The sequence below is a fragment of the Parasteatoda tepidariorum genome, chromosome 11 (assembly GCF_982258835.1).
Source record: "Parasteatoda tepidariorum strain Cologne lab strain chromosome 11, Ptep-v5.0, whole genome shotgun sequence".
NCBI classification, from domain to species: domain Eukaryota; kingdom Metazoa; phylum Arthropoda; class Arachnida; order Araneae; family Theridiidae; genus Parasteatoda; species Parasteatoda tepidariorum.
In genome coordinates, this window is record NC_141765.1 from 28,536,036 (window position 1) to 28,552,112 (window position 16,077).

The 16,077-nt window shown below is 29.3% G+C and overlaps 1 protein-coding gene across 2 annotated transcripts in view; it reads left to right on the forward strand.

Annotated features, from left to right (window-relative positions):
* Positions 1-15,058, forward strand: part of LOC107447326 (uncharacterized) — a 34,686-nt gene extending 19,628 nt beyond the window's left edge. The window contains exons 5-8 of one of the 2 annotated variants that reach the window (XM_087154819.1): positions 4,722-4,795; positions 7,901-8,384; positions 11,951-12,013; positions 13,272-15,058. In XM_087154819.1, coding sequence (XP_087010945.1) covers positions 4,722-4,795; positions 7,901-8,384; positions 11,951-12,013; positions 13,272-13,327 — 677 coding nt within the window. In that variant the 3' untranslated portion in view covers positions 13,328-15,058. The remainder of the gene's footprint in view (positions 1-4,721; positions 4,796-7,900; positions 8,385-11,950; positions 12,014-13,271) is intronic. The other variant, XM_071187390.2, reaches the window with a different exon arrangement.
* The last annotated feature ends 1,019 nt before the right edge of the window (positions 15,059-16,077 follow it).

Consider the following 16,077-nt stretch of genomic DNA (forward strand, 5'->3'; position numbering starts at 1 on the left):
ACAATATTCCACGAAAAGCCATCTTCGCGTGCTGGGAATGTTTCATACTTCCAATGCCATGACAGTTCCAACAAGCGCTCCGACACATCAATACCATGTGATTGTGCCCAAAACTGCACGGGAACCCAGGAATTTTGCCAGTTGAAAACATGTGATTTAAATTCAACTTGTGAATGCAACGTTCAGCACTTACAATATGATTTGCAACATTCCTCGGATTCACTTTTCCTTACAAACCCAACCCTGATATCCGTTCCTATATGTCTACATAGAATACCAGCGCGCCATCACCGACGTCAGTTATTAGAGTATGAAGCCGCGTCATTCACGCAAAATAACATTACTTTACTTTTCAATGACCCCATAGTGACAGTTCCAGAAGATGGTAAATTAATTGCAAGAGCTGCAGGCAATGAAATTGTTTTAAATATCTACAATGATCACAATGTTATACTACCAGTGGAGTTGGTAGCCTTTAAGACAAAACTCACGCTAATTTTCATTACTACATCTGGTAAAGCAATCCATGGTGAGGTATTGCTAGAGGGCAAAGAAATATGCCGAGCATCACAGTGTTTTTTTTGTTGGACCTTTTTCCAACAAATCCAATGTTGGCCATCATATATAGCGTATGGCATATATTCTATTCTTGTTTTATTTACCCTAGTGCTTTTAATTTTTCTAAAATTAGCATGTAAAGGACTCATTTCAGTGATAAAGGTGATTATTTTTCTACTGCGTAATTTGACCAGAACTGCAAAGGCATTCCTACGCTTTTTCATGCTGGGTGGAGCAGTCATTGGAACAGGGATAAGAAGACAATTTAATGACTTCCATAATTACCTCGAACTTCAAAATATACCATTGCCTCCAACACAGGCATCGTTACTTGTGTTACTATGCATTTTTCCAATGATATTAGCTGACTGTTCGACACATTCACTCATCACATCTGATATACAAAACTGTCACACACGTGAAGGCGTGAGAAAATGCGATATGTTCACTACCGCCGAAATCACCCTCAAAGGATTGGATTACGAGGCCTGCCTTTGGTTCCAGGACTCTAGAAAGAGTAATTTACTACAGCTTAAATTACGCTTAGTTTCGTCACAGTGCAGCTTTTCTACCAAGCGTAAATACTTCACGTTTCCTGTCCAAGAACGTACCATCTCACAGTTAGCATGTCCTCAAAATTATCAATGTGCATGGGGAGAGCATTGCGTTGCCGGAAAAGAATTTGAAGGACTCACCGACGAAAGCCTCACCTACCCAGGTTTTAATGCTTGTCATCCGTCAAGTGTAGGGAGTGGATGCATAATTGTATCCAGAATGGGTTGCCTGTTTTATAGATTGTTCTTTGTTCCGGATCTGTTGAATTCTTATGAGGTCCGCAAAATCATTGGACACCGTTGCACCTATACTATAGCGGTGGAACGAGCCAGGAATATGTCCACGGAACTCCTCACACTACAGTCAACCGCCGTCACTTCTGATGGTATATTCCTAGAAATCTTAGGTTCTTACAATCAGCCTCCACTCCATCTATCAGATTCCTTAGTGCTTCGAGTAGGTGATCCTTCCGAAGCATATCTTATACAGTCCAGTCCTCAAAACCATCCAACCGCAGGTATGGTTGGGCAAGTACAAGCTAACACGAGCTACACAAAAGATTTTATTTTTGACAAGGACATGGTTACCTGTAATTTTTTTGAAACCACGCTACGTTGTGAAAAACGTCCAGATGGGTTGCAAACCATGATTTCAACAAAAGAGAATTCTCTTCCTCTTACACGAGATATGCACCTGCTAGCGGTTGAAAAAGGTGTACTGAAGTCGAACTTACTTTCTTCGGCACCAGTAAGAGTGCAACTTCATTTTAAAAACTATAAAATATCACTAGAACACAATGAAATATGCCCGAAAATAACCTCTAAAGATATTAAATCAAAAGGTTGTTACAGCTGCCAAATTCTAAGTGAAATGTACATAACAGCTCTTTCCAATTGCCAAGCAGGTACAGTATCTGTAGAATTTCAAGTTCTACAGTTACATACACAAAGCCTGTTTTTAGAAACTGAACCTAGGGAATTTAATATTCAATTCTTAGCGGAGAAAAAGTGCTATGATGAAAAGATATGTTTGGTTTCAAGTAATATGAAACATTGTCAACTAATATCTTTCTGTTTAAATGAGCCAAGCCTTAATTTAATTCAATTAAATACTTCTTATACAAAATCTTACGTACAAAGCGATTCCTCTGGTACAGACTTTTTTCAGTTTCTTACAATGCCTACATTTACTGGTATTTTTTATTCCTTAAAATTTATAGGGGCTGTCCTTCTAATTATATGCCTATTTATATCAGTATGTTCATCATGTATTACTTGTTTTCGAAAATGATTTATATGTATCGCATAACTAACTATGTTTTAAATATAAATTAAATCTTTGTAAATACCATGTTAAGTTAATATGGTGTTATGCAAGAACTATATTATGTTTTTTTTTTTTAGAATATGTATACCTAAGAGATTTTTATTATTTTTTTTTATTTTTATTTTATTTCTTTCATGTTTCACCATTATTGTAAACCTAATTCGTAGAATTTTGTTCTTATGTTCTTGAATTTTCCCATTCTATTAAAGAAGCACAAATGTAGAGTTAAAATGCTTCATGTAAAATATGTATTTCTTTGAAAGGAATTGTACGAGGAGCTCACTAACCCCAGCTGCACCCTATGAGTGAGAATTCTTTTTTTTTCTTCTCTTTTTTTTTTAATAGGTTGAGGTGGCCTCGTGACAATTCTCGTGGTCAAACTTGTTAATTAAACAGTTGATTAAGATCCCGTGCTCTCATCTCGCAATCGAATGGTCAGTTGAACTTTTAACTTTCTAGAAATTTGTCACAAGATGATTGATTTGTCGACCTTCGGATGCATGATAAGAACACGAGACCACGTTTAACCCCTTAAAATAATATATATAAATAAACTCCAAAAAAAGAGGAGTTGTTCAGAAAGAGAATTTGCCTCTCAATAGTCTCCTCAGTCCGATTGCCTCTCAATACGAGCAGCTATGGGTAAGTGTGGTCCTCCTTCTCCTTATTGATATGTATAATGATTAGTAATAAATAAAATGTAACTTTAACTTTCAATTTGGATATTCTTTAAATATATACCCGTCACAGTACAAATAAGTTCACTTATCAAAAATAGTGACTATTTTCTTTTTCTTTAAGCATTGCATGATTGTATGTAACATCAGATTATTCCTTATACAGAATTGGAATGGATTTATTATGCACATGCACCCATTTTTCCTGAGTTTTTTTCCCCACCAACATCAATGATAGCTGCCAATGTAGTGTTTAGATTGTTTTCATGTTCATGCAGATGAATGTGATGTAATTATCTGGGTGTGGGGGAGGAACAATGGATTGCTCGGTTGTTTTGATTAGTTATGGATTTCCATAGGTAAAAAATGACCGTAATACATGTGAACTTTAAATTTAATAGGGTTGCAATATTTGATTAAGTTTTTGGTATGAGATAAAAGTGGTGCCAAAAGTGGTTGGCAACAAAAAAATAGCCTCACATCAGTTGTGTACGAGTAACAAATTAGTTCTGTTTTTTTTTCATACGTTTTCACTTTTTGTTAGTTAATTAAAAATTTTATATTTGATTTTACTGAAGTAACCAAAGAGCTCCTGAAAAGTGTTGCAAAAGTTTTACGAACACAGTCGAAAAAACTGAAGTAGTATTGTGTATAAATTCATTAAATGTATGATTTATTAACCTGTTGTGGCCTTATAGAGTAAGAAAATAGTTGTCATGCTGGCCGTAATTACTTGTCATTACTTGCTAGATAATGGAAGAAAAGGATTTATTAATTTTTTTTAAAGAAGAAAATGATTTTTTAAACCTGAGCACAAATTGTAATATGCTTTTAATTCTTTAAGTTGTCAAAGCTTATTGACTTCATCACCATCATCAATGGCTCGACAGCCCAGGGTGGGCCTTGGCCTTCTCAAGAAGTTTATTCCAGGATAACCTTTTTTTTGCTAGTGTTTTCCAATTTTTAGTTTTTAAGACCAAAAGGTCTTTCTCTAGACCATCTATACATCTCAAATTTGGCCTACCTCTTTTTCGTGTGCCAACTGGTCTGGCATTGAAAACTCTTTTTGTGGTACGTCTTCGTCCATTCTGATAACTCGGCCTGCCCATTTTATTCTTTGTCATTTAGTAAAGTTAATAATGTCAGGTTCATTATATGAGTGATAAAGCTCTAGATTTGATCTTCTAAGCCACACACTATTTTTTTTAAATTCCTCCAAAAATACTTCTCAAGACCTTTCTCTCAAAGGTACCCAACAACCTTATTGCCTTAGTATAATATAAAATCAACATGGTTCTTTGCTGTTGTGGCTTAGAGCAAATATATAAGGTAAACTTCAAATTTTTTGATGACTGAGGGAATATATATTAGCACAAGTCTTGAATTATGAAGGAGATTATTTGTAATAGTAATTAGTGACATAAGATTTTCATGAACAAATAAATGTTCAATTCAAAGACATTACATAAAATGCAATTAAAATTTATATTGTACTTTTAGAAATATCTGTTCTTTTACAATATTTAATTTAAAACAAATTTCAATTATTCATAGAACATAAAAATAAATTATATTTATCATTATTAAAAGTAACTTTACTTTTAGATGATGTTAATGAGGTAGAAAAAGTGTCACCTTCACCAAGTCATGTTGAAGTTCTTAATGAAGCAAAAAAAGAAGTAATTGAATTATTTGAATTATTTTATTTTCGAATCTTATTTGTTTACTTTTGCATAAAAATTGGTTTAAAGGAAAAGATAATAGAAAGTATGTTGAAATGAGGTTGATTCTGGAATAATTCTATTTATTTTATATTCTCTAAATAGTCAGTGTAAATAAATGTCAGTGTAGTTTAGTGCTTTTTCAGAAGTTCACAGCAGAAGAGTTGAAATTTGAACTAACCATATACAAATTGTATGAAGTAAAAAGACAACATGATAACGTTAGTGAGCTTTTTATTTTGGACCTAGCTCAAAATACATGTTTAATTCTTAAAAAAATACTCATTAGTTTAGTTTAAAAAACAAAATCAAACTTATCCATTTTCTTAAATGTGCATTTTGAGCCATGTCTATTTTCTTAAATATTTATTTTGAAAAGTCCATTTCTTTAAATATGCATTTTGAGCCATGTCTATTTTCTTAAATATTTATTTTGAAAAGTCCATTTCTTTAAATATGCATTTTGTGCTGCTTCTACTTTTTTATTTATTTTCTTAAATATGCATTTAAAGCAATATCCGAAATAAAAAGATTTTTTGCAGTTTTTTGTTAAATGCTAAATAAGTTAAGATCTTTCAGTTCCTTATATTTTTCAATAAAGAATTAGTCACAATTTGCTTGATTAAAAATTACCTGAAAAATAATTATATTTAATTATTTCACACAAAAGGTAGCCATATGTTAATTTATAATAATTCTTTGTTTATTATTTGCAATTTGTTTCTTATAACTTCACAAATATATATATTTAAAAAAAAAAATGAGTTTTAGCAGCATATTTATTTAGATTACAGATTATTTGAGTAATTTTAATAAAAGTTTCAGCAGTTTAAAACTGTCAACAGAGGTACAATTTATGTTAAAATTAGAAAAAATGTTACGGAAAGTTGTTGAGATATGAGTATTAGAAGTCATCATTTTGTTCTGCACATACAGGAAAACAGCCTGACGAACATGCTACTGACAATGAAGCATTGGCAAACAAAAACAAACAAAAAAATGGTGAACTTTTTACCATATTTTGCTCTACGAATAATTTAATTATAAAAGGAAGTTTCTTCTAGCACAAAGCTATTCATTACATAGGTATCTCCTAATGGGTATTGTGGAAGCCAGATTGACAATATATCAATCTATGGTAAATACAAGGTATTTTACTGATGTTAAACTAAAAAGAGTGACTGATGTCGCTTCATACCATTTTCTACTAATTTAAGTAGTAGCATAAAACTAAAGCTGTAACAAAATGTAATGCTTAAAAAAAGTATAAAAGTAAGGTATAATATAGAAACTATGAGACCAGGATATTTAGCAAAAGCTTACCTTTGAATTGAGGAACAAATTTGATGTACTTACTAATTGTGGAAATTAAAATGATGCAATATTAGAAAGCTTAGAGGCATCATGGAGGAGATGCAAAAAATGTTATAGTAAAGTTGTTGGATAAATATTAGGAGTTATCCAATTAAAACAGAGGGATGAATGAATTTCCGGTGAAACTCTTAAACTACAGGGAAAAAAAAAGAGAATAAAGGCCAAAATAAACACTAAAGAATCTGAAAGAATCGGGCAAAGACACCAGGAACAAAGTAAGTTTACACACACAAATGTGAAAGTATCTGCCAAGAATGACTAAAGAAACTTCTACCAGGCACTTGCAGAAGAGACTCGAGAGCTACTGATGCTGGCAACAACGGAGAAGCTCCTAAACTTATAAAGATACTTGATGGTACACTGTTTAACATTTTGTGATGCACTGTAAACTCATTACACAAGAAAACGAAAGAGTGAAAAAATGGGAGAAACACTAAGAACTTTTAAATGTAACTAGTAACTGTACATATGTGAATATCACTTCTCTTTTTGAGAATATAGGAGATACAGCAGCAATACAACACAGTTCTTATATGCATCTTATTAAAGATTTATATATTTTTTAAAGTCATATGTATATACAATCTAAAGCTGAAAGAAGTTATAAAAAATATACTGGCCAGAGGCTTTTGTATGTATATACGTTGCCACTGTATATTATGTAATTTTGAAACTAGTTACTTAACTAGGAAAATGTCTGAAATATGCTTTTGAAGGGAAAAAATTTATTCAGGTTTTAAGTAATTTTCGGTAAAAAACTGATCAAAGCAAAATTTTGCTATGATTTTTCTGAAAAAAAAATATATAATTCTTTCTCTGTTCTATATTTAGATTGATATATGTACTTTTTTTTCTGAATAATACACGAATGGGTTAAAAATTTAAATTGGGTTAAAAAATTTAATGATTTTTTTTTAATAACAGTTGCTAACTGGTGAAAGAGCTACTATATTTAAAGTTTCAATATAATTAGGTTAAGTTTAAATAGGATAGATTAATTTTTAAATTATATTTCAATGTCTAATGAAACATGGCTGCAATACTGAATATTCATATTTATTTGTAATGATTCAAGTTAAAAGTTTATTTTTGTAAATTAAAGGCATTTATATTCTCAGAACTGTAATCAAAATAAATTATGATTAAATACTTTAAAAATAACTTCAAGCTATGAATACTCTGATTTTGGTTCATTATTTAATTTTTTTTATTGTTTTTAAATATGATTCTTGTTTGTTAGATCAAACAAAAACTCTTTTTTAAAAATAAGAAAATTTTTCGTGCATGAATTAAGTAGCAGTATTTATATAACACAAAATTTGTTTTAAACTTACTGATAAAAGCAACAAAAAAATTTATAAGCATTTTAAATGTACTAAATACATAAATAAACCTAATCTATTAAAAGAAAAAATGTCTCAAAAATTCTTAATTTCATAGTTCAAAGTATTACTGATGCTTAATGTCTCTAACTGACTATGGCATGTTTAAGCATGATGTTGTTAGACTAAAATATTTGAAAGAATAGTTATAACCACGTATGCAAAATCTTCAAATTGTCACCTTTCGAATTAGGTATTGTAAACTGTTTTACTGTTATTTTAATTGTTTTTAAAAAGTTAACTTTTATGATGCTTTACTTAATATTGTATATTTAAGTGTATCAATAGTTAGTTTTTCTTTTTGTAGATGCCTGAAGAAAAGCTGTTGAAAAAACCCAATAAAAAAGAAGCACCTATAAGTAAGAAAGAGGCACCCGCAAGTAAAAAAGAGGCACCTGTAACTAAGAAAGAGGCACCAGTAACTAAGAAAGAGGCACCCGTAACTAAGAAAGAGGCACCCGTAACTAAGAAAGAGGCACCCGTAACTAAAAAAGAGGCACCCGTAAGTAAAAAGGAAGCACCTGCAAGTCCAGAAAAACCTGCTAAATTAGACAGTACTGTGGAAGTAAAACCTGATGAAAATTTAGAACATGACTTGAAACCCTCTACTAACATTCCAACAGCTTCTGAAGATACTGGCAAATCTAAAAAGAAAAAGAAAAAACAAGGAGCTGCATCTGTTGCCGTGGAAGCTAGTTCCATTATTGCATCACCACCCGTAGAGATTGAACCAGTATCCAAAATTGCTGAGGCACCTCTGGCTCCTCCAAAGTCATCTGAGCCTGTTGTTGGTGAGTCTTTTGCAGTTCGACAAAAAATAAATATCACCCTCAATAACTTTAGATCCAACTAACTCTTTGGTTTTTCTTTACAAAACTGTTATCTTTATGATTCAAAAGGCACATTTTAAATACAAATTAATTTATACTGTTAATGAGTTCAGTCACGAAAAAGCATTTTTAAGATACTAAACTGTAATCTGAATGATTCAAAAGGCTTACTTTATACTAATTTGTGCTGTCCTTAAATTCAGTCACAAAATCGGCACATAAAGAAACTTTTCATAATAAATTTACCTTTTTTAGATAAATTTTTGACTAAGTATAGTGAGGGAAGATGCCTCAATTTGAAAAAAGGATTGTGATAATTAACAAATTCAAAATTAAAAAGTGTCCTTGCAGTCATTTTTAAATTCAAATAGCATTTTTAAACGGTAAGCTCTAAACATTTTTGCATTTTTTACTTTTCAATTTTAAAGTATGAAATAAATAATGAATAATCTTTAATTTAATTTTTAATGATAAATGGATTTTGGAAAAAATGAGTTTAGTTAATGAGGTCTGAAATGTAATTTTTATTTTTGTTCTCCCCCCTAAGAACTATTGTTCCAGTTTAGTTCAAATTTGCGATTTTTAAAAAAAAATTACGTGGGGGATATAGGAATTTTTTTATCAAAAATTTAAGTAACTATTGAATAAATCAGTGATATTTTTACAATTTGTTTGAAAAATATTAACTCAAGAGACATTGTTGAGTGTGATACCCCTTTTCAAACTATGTAATTTTAATATTAAAATCCCAATTTTGAATGAGATTAGCTATTTCAGAAATCTGTAATCCTGCACAGTTATAAAATTTTCAAGAATTTTTTATTTTTGCATAATTTTACCATAAGCAAGGGAGAAAATTTTCTGAAAATTTTAAGTTAAAACTTGTGCAGATAAGAAAGGTATGTTTTTTGCATTAACACATATTTGGATGAAATCAGCTTTATGAAATTTTAAATTTTTCTCAAATCAGCAATTTCCTTCCTTGCAGACATAACTTCTATAATTTTCATTTGATTCACTAAAAGTTTCCCAGCATGTGTATAATTAATGTACTTTTTGTTACACATAGTTTGAAAGTTATATTTATAATTTTTGATTACATGAACATTAAACCTGAACTTATATATTAACATTTGAGAGGGGGGGGTATATTGGTTTTGGTGTGGTTTGGGGGGGGGTGGTATTGGGTTATGGTTTACCATTTCTTCAAAATCAATTTAAAAAAAAAAAAATCGTATATAAAACAGAAATTATACTAATATTTTTTAAGATATTAAATTTTGAAACAAATAATATAAAAATGTATAGAGTTATCGTGCCTAGTTTCCTGATATCTCTGAAAGAAAGTTGATGGCTGTATAAGCATTTTATTTCAGCTAATTTTCTAGAAAACATGTAGATTAATGTAAAATATACATAACTGTTGAAACTATGAAATTTTTTGGCCAAAGTTTAGTTTTTGGTATAAAAACTCTTTATTAATAAAATAATTTTTTATCTTAGATATTTAAATATTTTTATCATTTTTGAATATAAAATAATGGATATAAAGTAATAAATATAGCTTTATATTATTGTATTGTTTTATTGATTATGTTCTCTTTACTTAAACTTCACCAGCTTTTCTTAATTTAAGGAACTCTTCTAGTTTTTAAAATATTAGTATCAATCTACTAAGTGTATGATGTAAAGAAAGTTTTACTGTTAATGTGTAATCAGTTGTTGATATTTATAAATTACCTTAGCTTAATTGATCTACTCAGAGCATCCAGATTACATCTTAGTATATAAAAACAGATCTCTACTCTGCTATGTAATTGAGAAAATGTAAATGCTTCACTGTAGATTTTGAGAAAAGCTGCTATCAACGCTAAAGTAGAATTTAAGTAAACTAAATTTTTTTTAAAATAAATATTTTGCTGTATGTAACTTATCAGATAAAAATGCTAAATTTATAGAAATCTCAATCTTGAATTTTTTGTTGCACAGCACTTATTCTTCACAAAAAATTCATTTTTTTTCTTTGCAGATTATTGGATGTTTCATTATTTATGTATATTAATGATATAATTTGAGATAAATTAGAATAATATTAGATTGAGTCATAAATTACTTCCAGTTGCTTTTTACTGGATTTGAAGAGAACTTTTAAAACTATATAGACCTGGAGACCAGGACTAATTGTTAAAAACATCTTTTTTTAAAAAGTTGAAAAGCATTAATTAAAAATTTTCCATTAATGAAATCATTATTTTAATAATACTTTTTCTTTGTTAGAAAAAGGTTCGAAACTGTAATTTTTGTATTGTAAATTTTATTTGGTAAGGTTTCATCTAATGATTTAAATGAAATTAAAAATGGAAAACTTAATTTAATTACAGAGTTTTAACATAATAAATTGAACAATTTAATTGAATGCATTTTGGTACTACAAGATTCCTCTAAACAGGCTCATTAAATGATTAAGTCTTGTCTCATTCGATAATTAAGTGTTTAAATTTAATATTATTTTAAAGGATTTTTTTTTATTCAAATCATATTTTTTCTGAGAGATAAGTTTCCTCACACCCTAAGACCTAAATCATGCTATCTATTGAAGTTATTTTACTCGTTCTGGTGGGTTATTGTTTACAGTTACAGAAGAAAAAGATGGCAGTACTTAATTTAAAGTAAATACAAAAATTAATTCAAGCCTGGTTACGTTCAATATGTCACTTGAGAAGCAATACATATGTAATTGTAATTTCTGTATTTTGGAGGTAAAGAACACCATACCCATTTGTTCTAAAATTGAGTTGATACCATGTCCATGTTGTAGATTTTTCACTCTCTGTTGTAGTATGGGACAGAACACTGTCTTGTCATAATAAATGGCAAAGTTAGTCGTAGAACAGCTTCCATGAATTAAGTTGAAAAAGAAAAAATCTAAAATATATTCCCCTAGAAAATTATATTTTTGTGATATGGTGTCCTTTACCTTTGACGTACAGATTTATATAAAAAAATTGTGGAAATAATGTTTAAAAAGATACTGTTATAAATGATTAGCAAAAATTATTCTACTTTTAGATACTTTTATATTTAACCATATTACGTATTAGATAATGCTTATTTTATTTTAAATATAATGTATTTTATTTAATACGAATTTCGAAATATAATTTTTTCAATTTCTGCCACTTAGGCAAGTTCAGTGACTGCCACAGTTAAAATTTAAGAAAAGAGAATTATTACCTGTAATAAACTAATTTCTGAGAAAACAAACTTATAACCTGGTTTTTAGTATATTTCACAATTGAAAATGAATTTTCATGTGGAAGTTAGGCAGCCACCCAGCATTTCATAGATATGTTTTTATAATATAAAATTGAAATATTGTTTAAATATTATAATATAAAATTTATATATAAAATTAAAATATCAAAAAAATTGTAATGTTGTCTCAGAGTAGCCCATTTATTTATATTTTTTTTTACATTTAACTTTACCTCATAAATTCATTTTGTGATGTGCTTACTATTTTTCAGATAATAAGCCAGTTAGTACGCCTGAGGACTCAAAAACCAATGTTGTCTTTGATGAATTAGCAGGTAAACATTTTAAAATAATTTATAAGATAACTGAAAATGCTTAAAAAAAGTTCTGTTTTGATGAATTAGCTCACTTGTGTTTGAATTTCATTTTGTATTTAGTTTATTGAATTTTTTAATTTAAGTATAAACCTTCATTGAACTGTATTTAGATACAGTTTTCTTAATACTACATTCAGTTTTCGTGCATTATGATGTAGTTAAGTCAAACCATCGAGTTTTCTTAGGCTTAAAATTTCCAAACAAATCTCAGCAAACAGATAAGTCAGTGTGTCAAATGAGGCGTTCTGACTGTATTTGGATATTTTTTATTAAGTTTTTGTAATTTATTAATTTTGTAGTTAAATATTTATTTTTTCTTTTGGATATCAGCAACATTTACTCCTATTTCCTATATTCCTCCAACTTTTTCAACAACTCAATTTCCTATATTCCTATTTACTATATTCCTCCAACATTTACTACAGCTACATTAACCCTATTGAACCGTTAGAGCCCGGCACCATCGTTTGAATGTAGTATTTTTTTTTTAATAAAGAATAGTTCATTTCATAAAATAATTTCCAAAATAATAGTTCCAGAAGAAAGTGAATTATTATCTTATTAGCTTTGCTTTTGCAAACTATACATATCTATTGAAATATATTAGTAATTCTGTGTATCTAATTTAAATCTGTAATGGAATTATATTTTTTTAAAACTTATCTGTATCAGCTAACTTTATTTAAAAATTAATATGCTACCATTTTTTACTACAACATTTTTCTCCTCTTTGCAGCATAAAAAAGTTGAATGTAAAAGAGTTTACTTATACTTTGTGCGAAAGAAAAAAGGTGGGCTAATTGGCATTTTATTATCTTCTCACCAAATTGTGTCCTTAGTCTTGGGAAGCGGGAGATCTTTAATGAATGATTGATAAATGAGGATTATAATAGCAAAGAAAGAAGCAGTCGAAGAGGGCATCATGAATTCATTAAATGTATTCCTTAGTTACTATTTTTTTTCATGATGAAGATAAAAATGAATGAATGCAGTAGTATGAACTTTCAAAACCTCAGGCAAAATTTTGTTTCAGTGCTCTTGAAATAACTATATAGTCATATAATGTTGATGTTTATTAAAAAAAAACGTTTTTCAGTTTAGCCTAATGTTGAATTAATTTATGTCTCAAGATTTTGTTTTTATAACTGTAAGAAATTCCAAACTACTTATCTTTTTTAGGAAAAAGTATGTATCAGTAATATCTTTTTCTTTTTAGGACTTTATCCAGAAGCAAAGGAAAAGAAGAAAAAGAAAGTTCGTCGTGATCATTAACTACTTTATTACTTTAATGAGGTGTAAAACAAGAAAGGTCTTTCATATTTAAATGAAACCATATATTCATCCTGCCACTTTTATGGAACTTACACAATTTTAAAAATGATGGACATTTAGGTTATTTCAAATGCCTTATGCATTGTAGCAGTTATTTATTTCTGGTTGATGTATGCTGTGCACACATTAAAGTGATATGTAATCATCAGAATTCAGTATGCATTTGAAAATGTTAATATCAGGTACTGGTTTTTCTAATAATTGTTCTTTTTTTTATCAATTGTGGTACTTGTGCTTAAAAGTTATGAAGTTAGTTCTGTTTTTTTTTTAATTCCTAATTTTTAGAGGACTTGGCTTTTAAATTTGTTTTAATTTTTTTGTTAAGTGCTAAAGTTGCTCATTTTAATTCAGAGATTCGCCTAAGACATATATATATATGAAACTAAAATTGTTTGTAAGGGATTCATGATCTTTTTGTACTTTCTATGATACAAGAAATAAGTGTGCCAAAATACATCTGTTAATATAAATTTGCTACAACTATCTTTTAATAATTTCAAATTTATAAGAATTGGCACTTTTAAGAATATATATATATATTTTTTTACTGGCTACATGAAATATTATTTTATGATGAGAAAGCTGGAATTTCCCATATATGAGTTTATATACCATTTTATTCTCTTAAAATTTCTTTGGAACTCCATTATTTTTCTTTTGAATGTTGAAATATTAAAGATGAATAGTTGGAAATTTTTATTTAAATTTTCATGATGCATTTTCAATGTATGATTCAAGATTTTAATATACATATGTAAAAATATTAAAGTGAATTTATGTATACACTCAGTCAGCGCTTGATATTTTGACATTGTTTCCGTATAACTTAATTCTGTAAATTAAATTTTTATTTAAAACTTTTATTTCTATCTTTGACAGTTTACTCTTCAAGTTTGCATTCTCTGTTATTTTGCCTTTAATGAATAATTAAGAGATAACAATACTTTTTGACATTCTACATCTTTTATAATTTTAATTTAAAACTACCTCTCTGTTTTATATTTGAGTGTATTTACTCTTTAGGGCCACAAACACACAGATGGGTGAATCACTTTCTGAATGATGATATGAAAGTTTGCTTTATTTCTGTGTGTTTTAATTATCTTAGAAAAAAAGAGAAAAATATAGTTTTTTAAAGCAAATTTTGGAGAAGTGGAACAACCTCTATTTGATTTATTAAATTTCTTTTATCTATTGATTTAATTTGATCTGTTTTATACAAATGTAAGTCAATTTGAGATGACAAATGAATTATTGCAATTGAAAAAAAGAATTCCTGCAGAAATGAATTTTGATATGTGATAAAAAGTGAAATAGCAAAAATATTTTAACGAATAGGTCATTAACTTAACAGAAGGCAGTATGGATTATGGAAGACAGAATGGAATGCACTTTAGTTATGTTAAATTATTTCTTGGTTAAATTATTTTTCTCAAAAAAACCTATAATTTTGTTTTTTATTAAATATATAGTGTTATTCTGAAGTTATAATTATAGTGTGAATAATGTGTTATTTAATTTCCTATGGGACTTTATCATTGTTTGAATAATTTAACAAGAATCCTTACACTTTAATAAATTCTTTTCATTTCCTGTCAAACTATTGTTCCTTGAAAAAAAAAAAGAGTGTTTTCTTTTTTTTAGAAAAATAAAGACTTTTGTTATGTTTTATTTTGATTATTATTATTCTTTAAGGCATGATACACTTTCTTTTGATTTGAGGTGACACTAATGGAATTGCATTTGCGTTATACATATATATAGTCCTGTGCAGTGTTGTATTATCCTGTAGTACGAAATCGTCACCTATTGCACCAGCATAAGGCTGCATATCGTATGCATCTCTTTCACAGCGGTTTCATTGATCTTGGGTGCCAGGTCTTCTGTAAATCAAACTAGGCCACTATTGTTTTAAAGGCTAAACCTGGTCTCGTCTGTGAAGAGAACAGCCCTTCATTGGTTTAGTGTCCAGTGAACACTCATCTCAAACGTTCCTTTCCGTAGTGTGACGAGTGGCATGCAAATGGCTGGTCGTTTAGAGAATGAACCACGTTCTTACACACAGTATACATTGACCACCAATCTTCTGATGGCTGCATTAAGAAGCTGACTGACTCAGAGTTGCGATTTTATTTCTTTGTGCACATAAAGATGAATATCCGTCTTCGGTGCTCATAGCATTTGGCCGTCCTTGGCTGAACCTGTGGTTTGAAATTGTTGCTAAAGATTATGAGGAATGCTCAAGTCTATGACTGCTATGTCACAGAGGGAATCGCATTTAGCCATCTGGCCTTTTCTGACTTTGTCGTGCCTCTTGTCTTCCATTGATGCCTGGAGGTCGTTACAAATTGACTCTCAAATTTCTAATTTCAGTAACAGCGAAATTCGCAGGCTTGCGATCAAACATACAATTTTATGCTAATTGCAGATGATGTCATTCTATTGCACCATCACCAATTAACATATTGCAGTTTTACTTAGCAAATCTTAGTTGACATCAAATTCAACTAAGATCCTTTCTTTGTGATTGTCTTATTTTTGGGAGAGTTATAGCTATTTTTGGAATTTTTTCTTAATTTATGATAACCAGGGTACAGTTGAATCACTTAAGGAATAGTGCTGTGCGGTATTCCGTTATAATATCAATGTTTGACAATATTTTTTAGCATTTATCTGATGAACATTAGTTT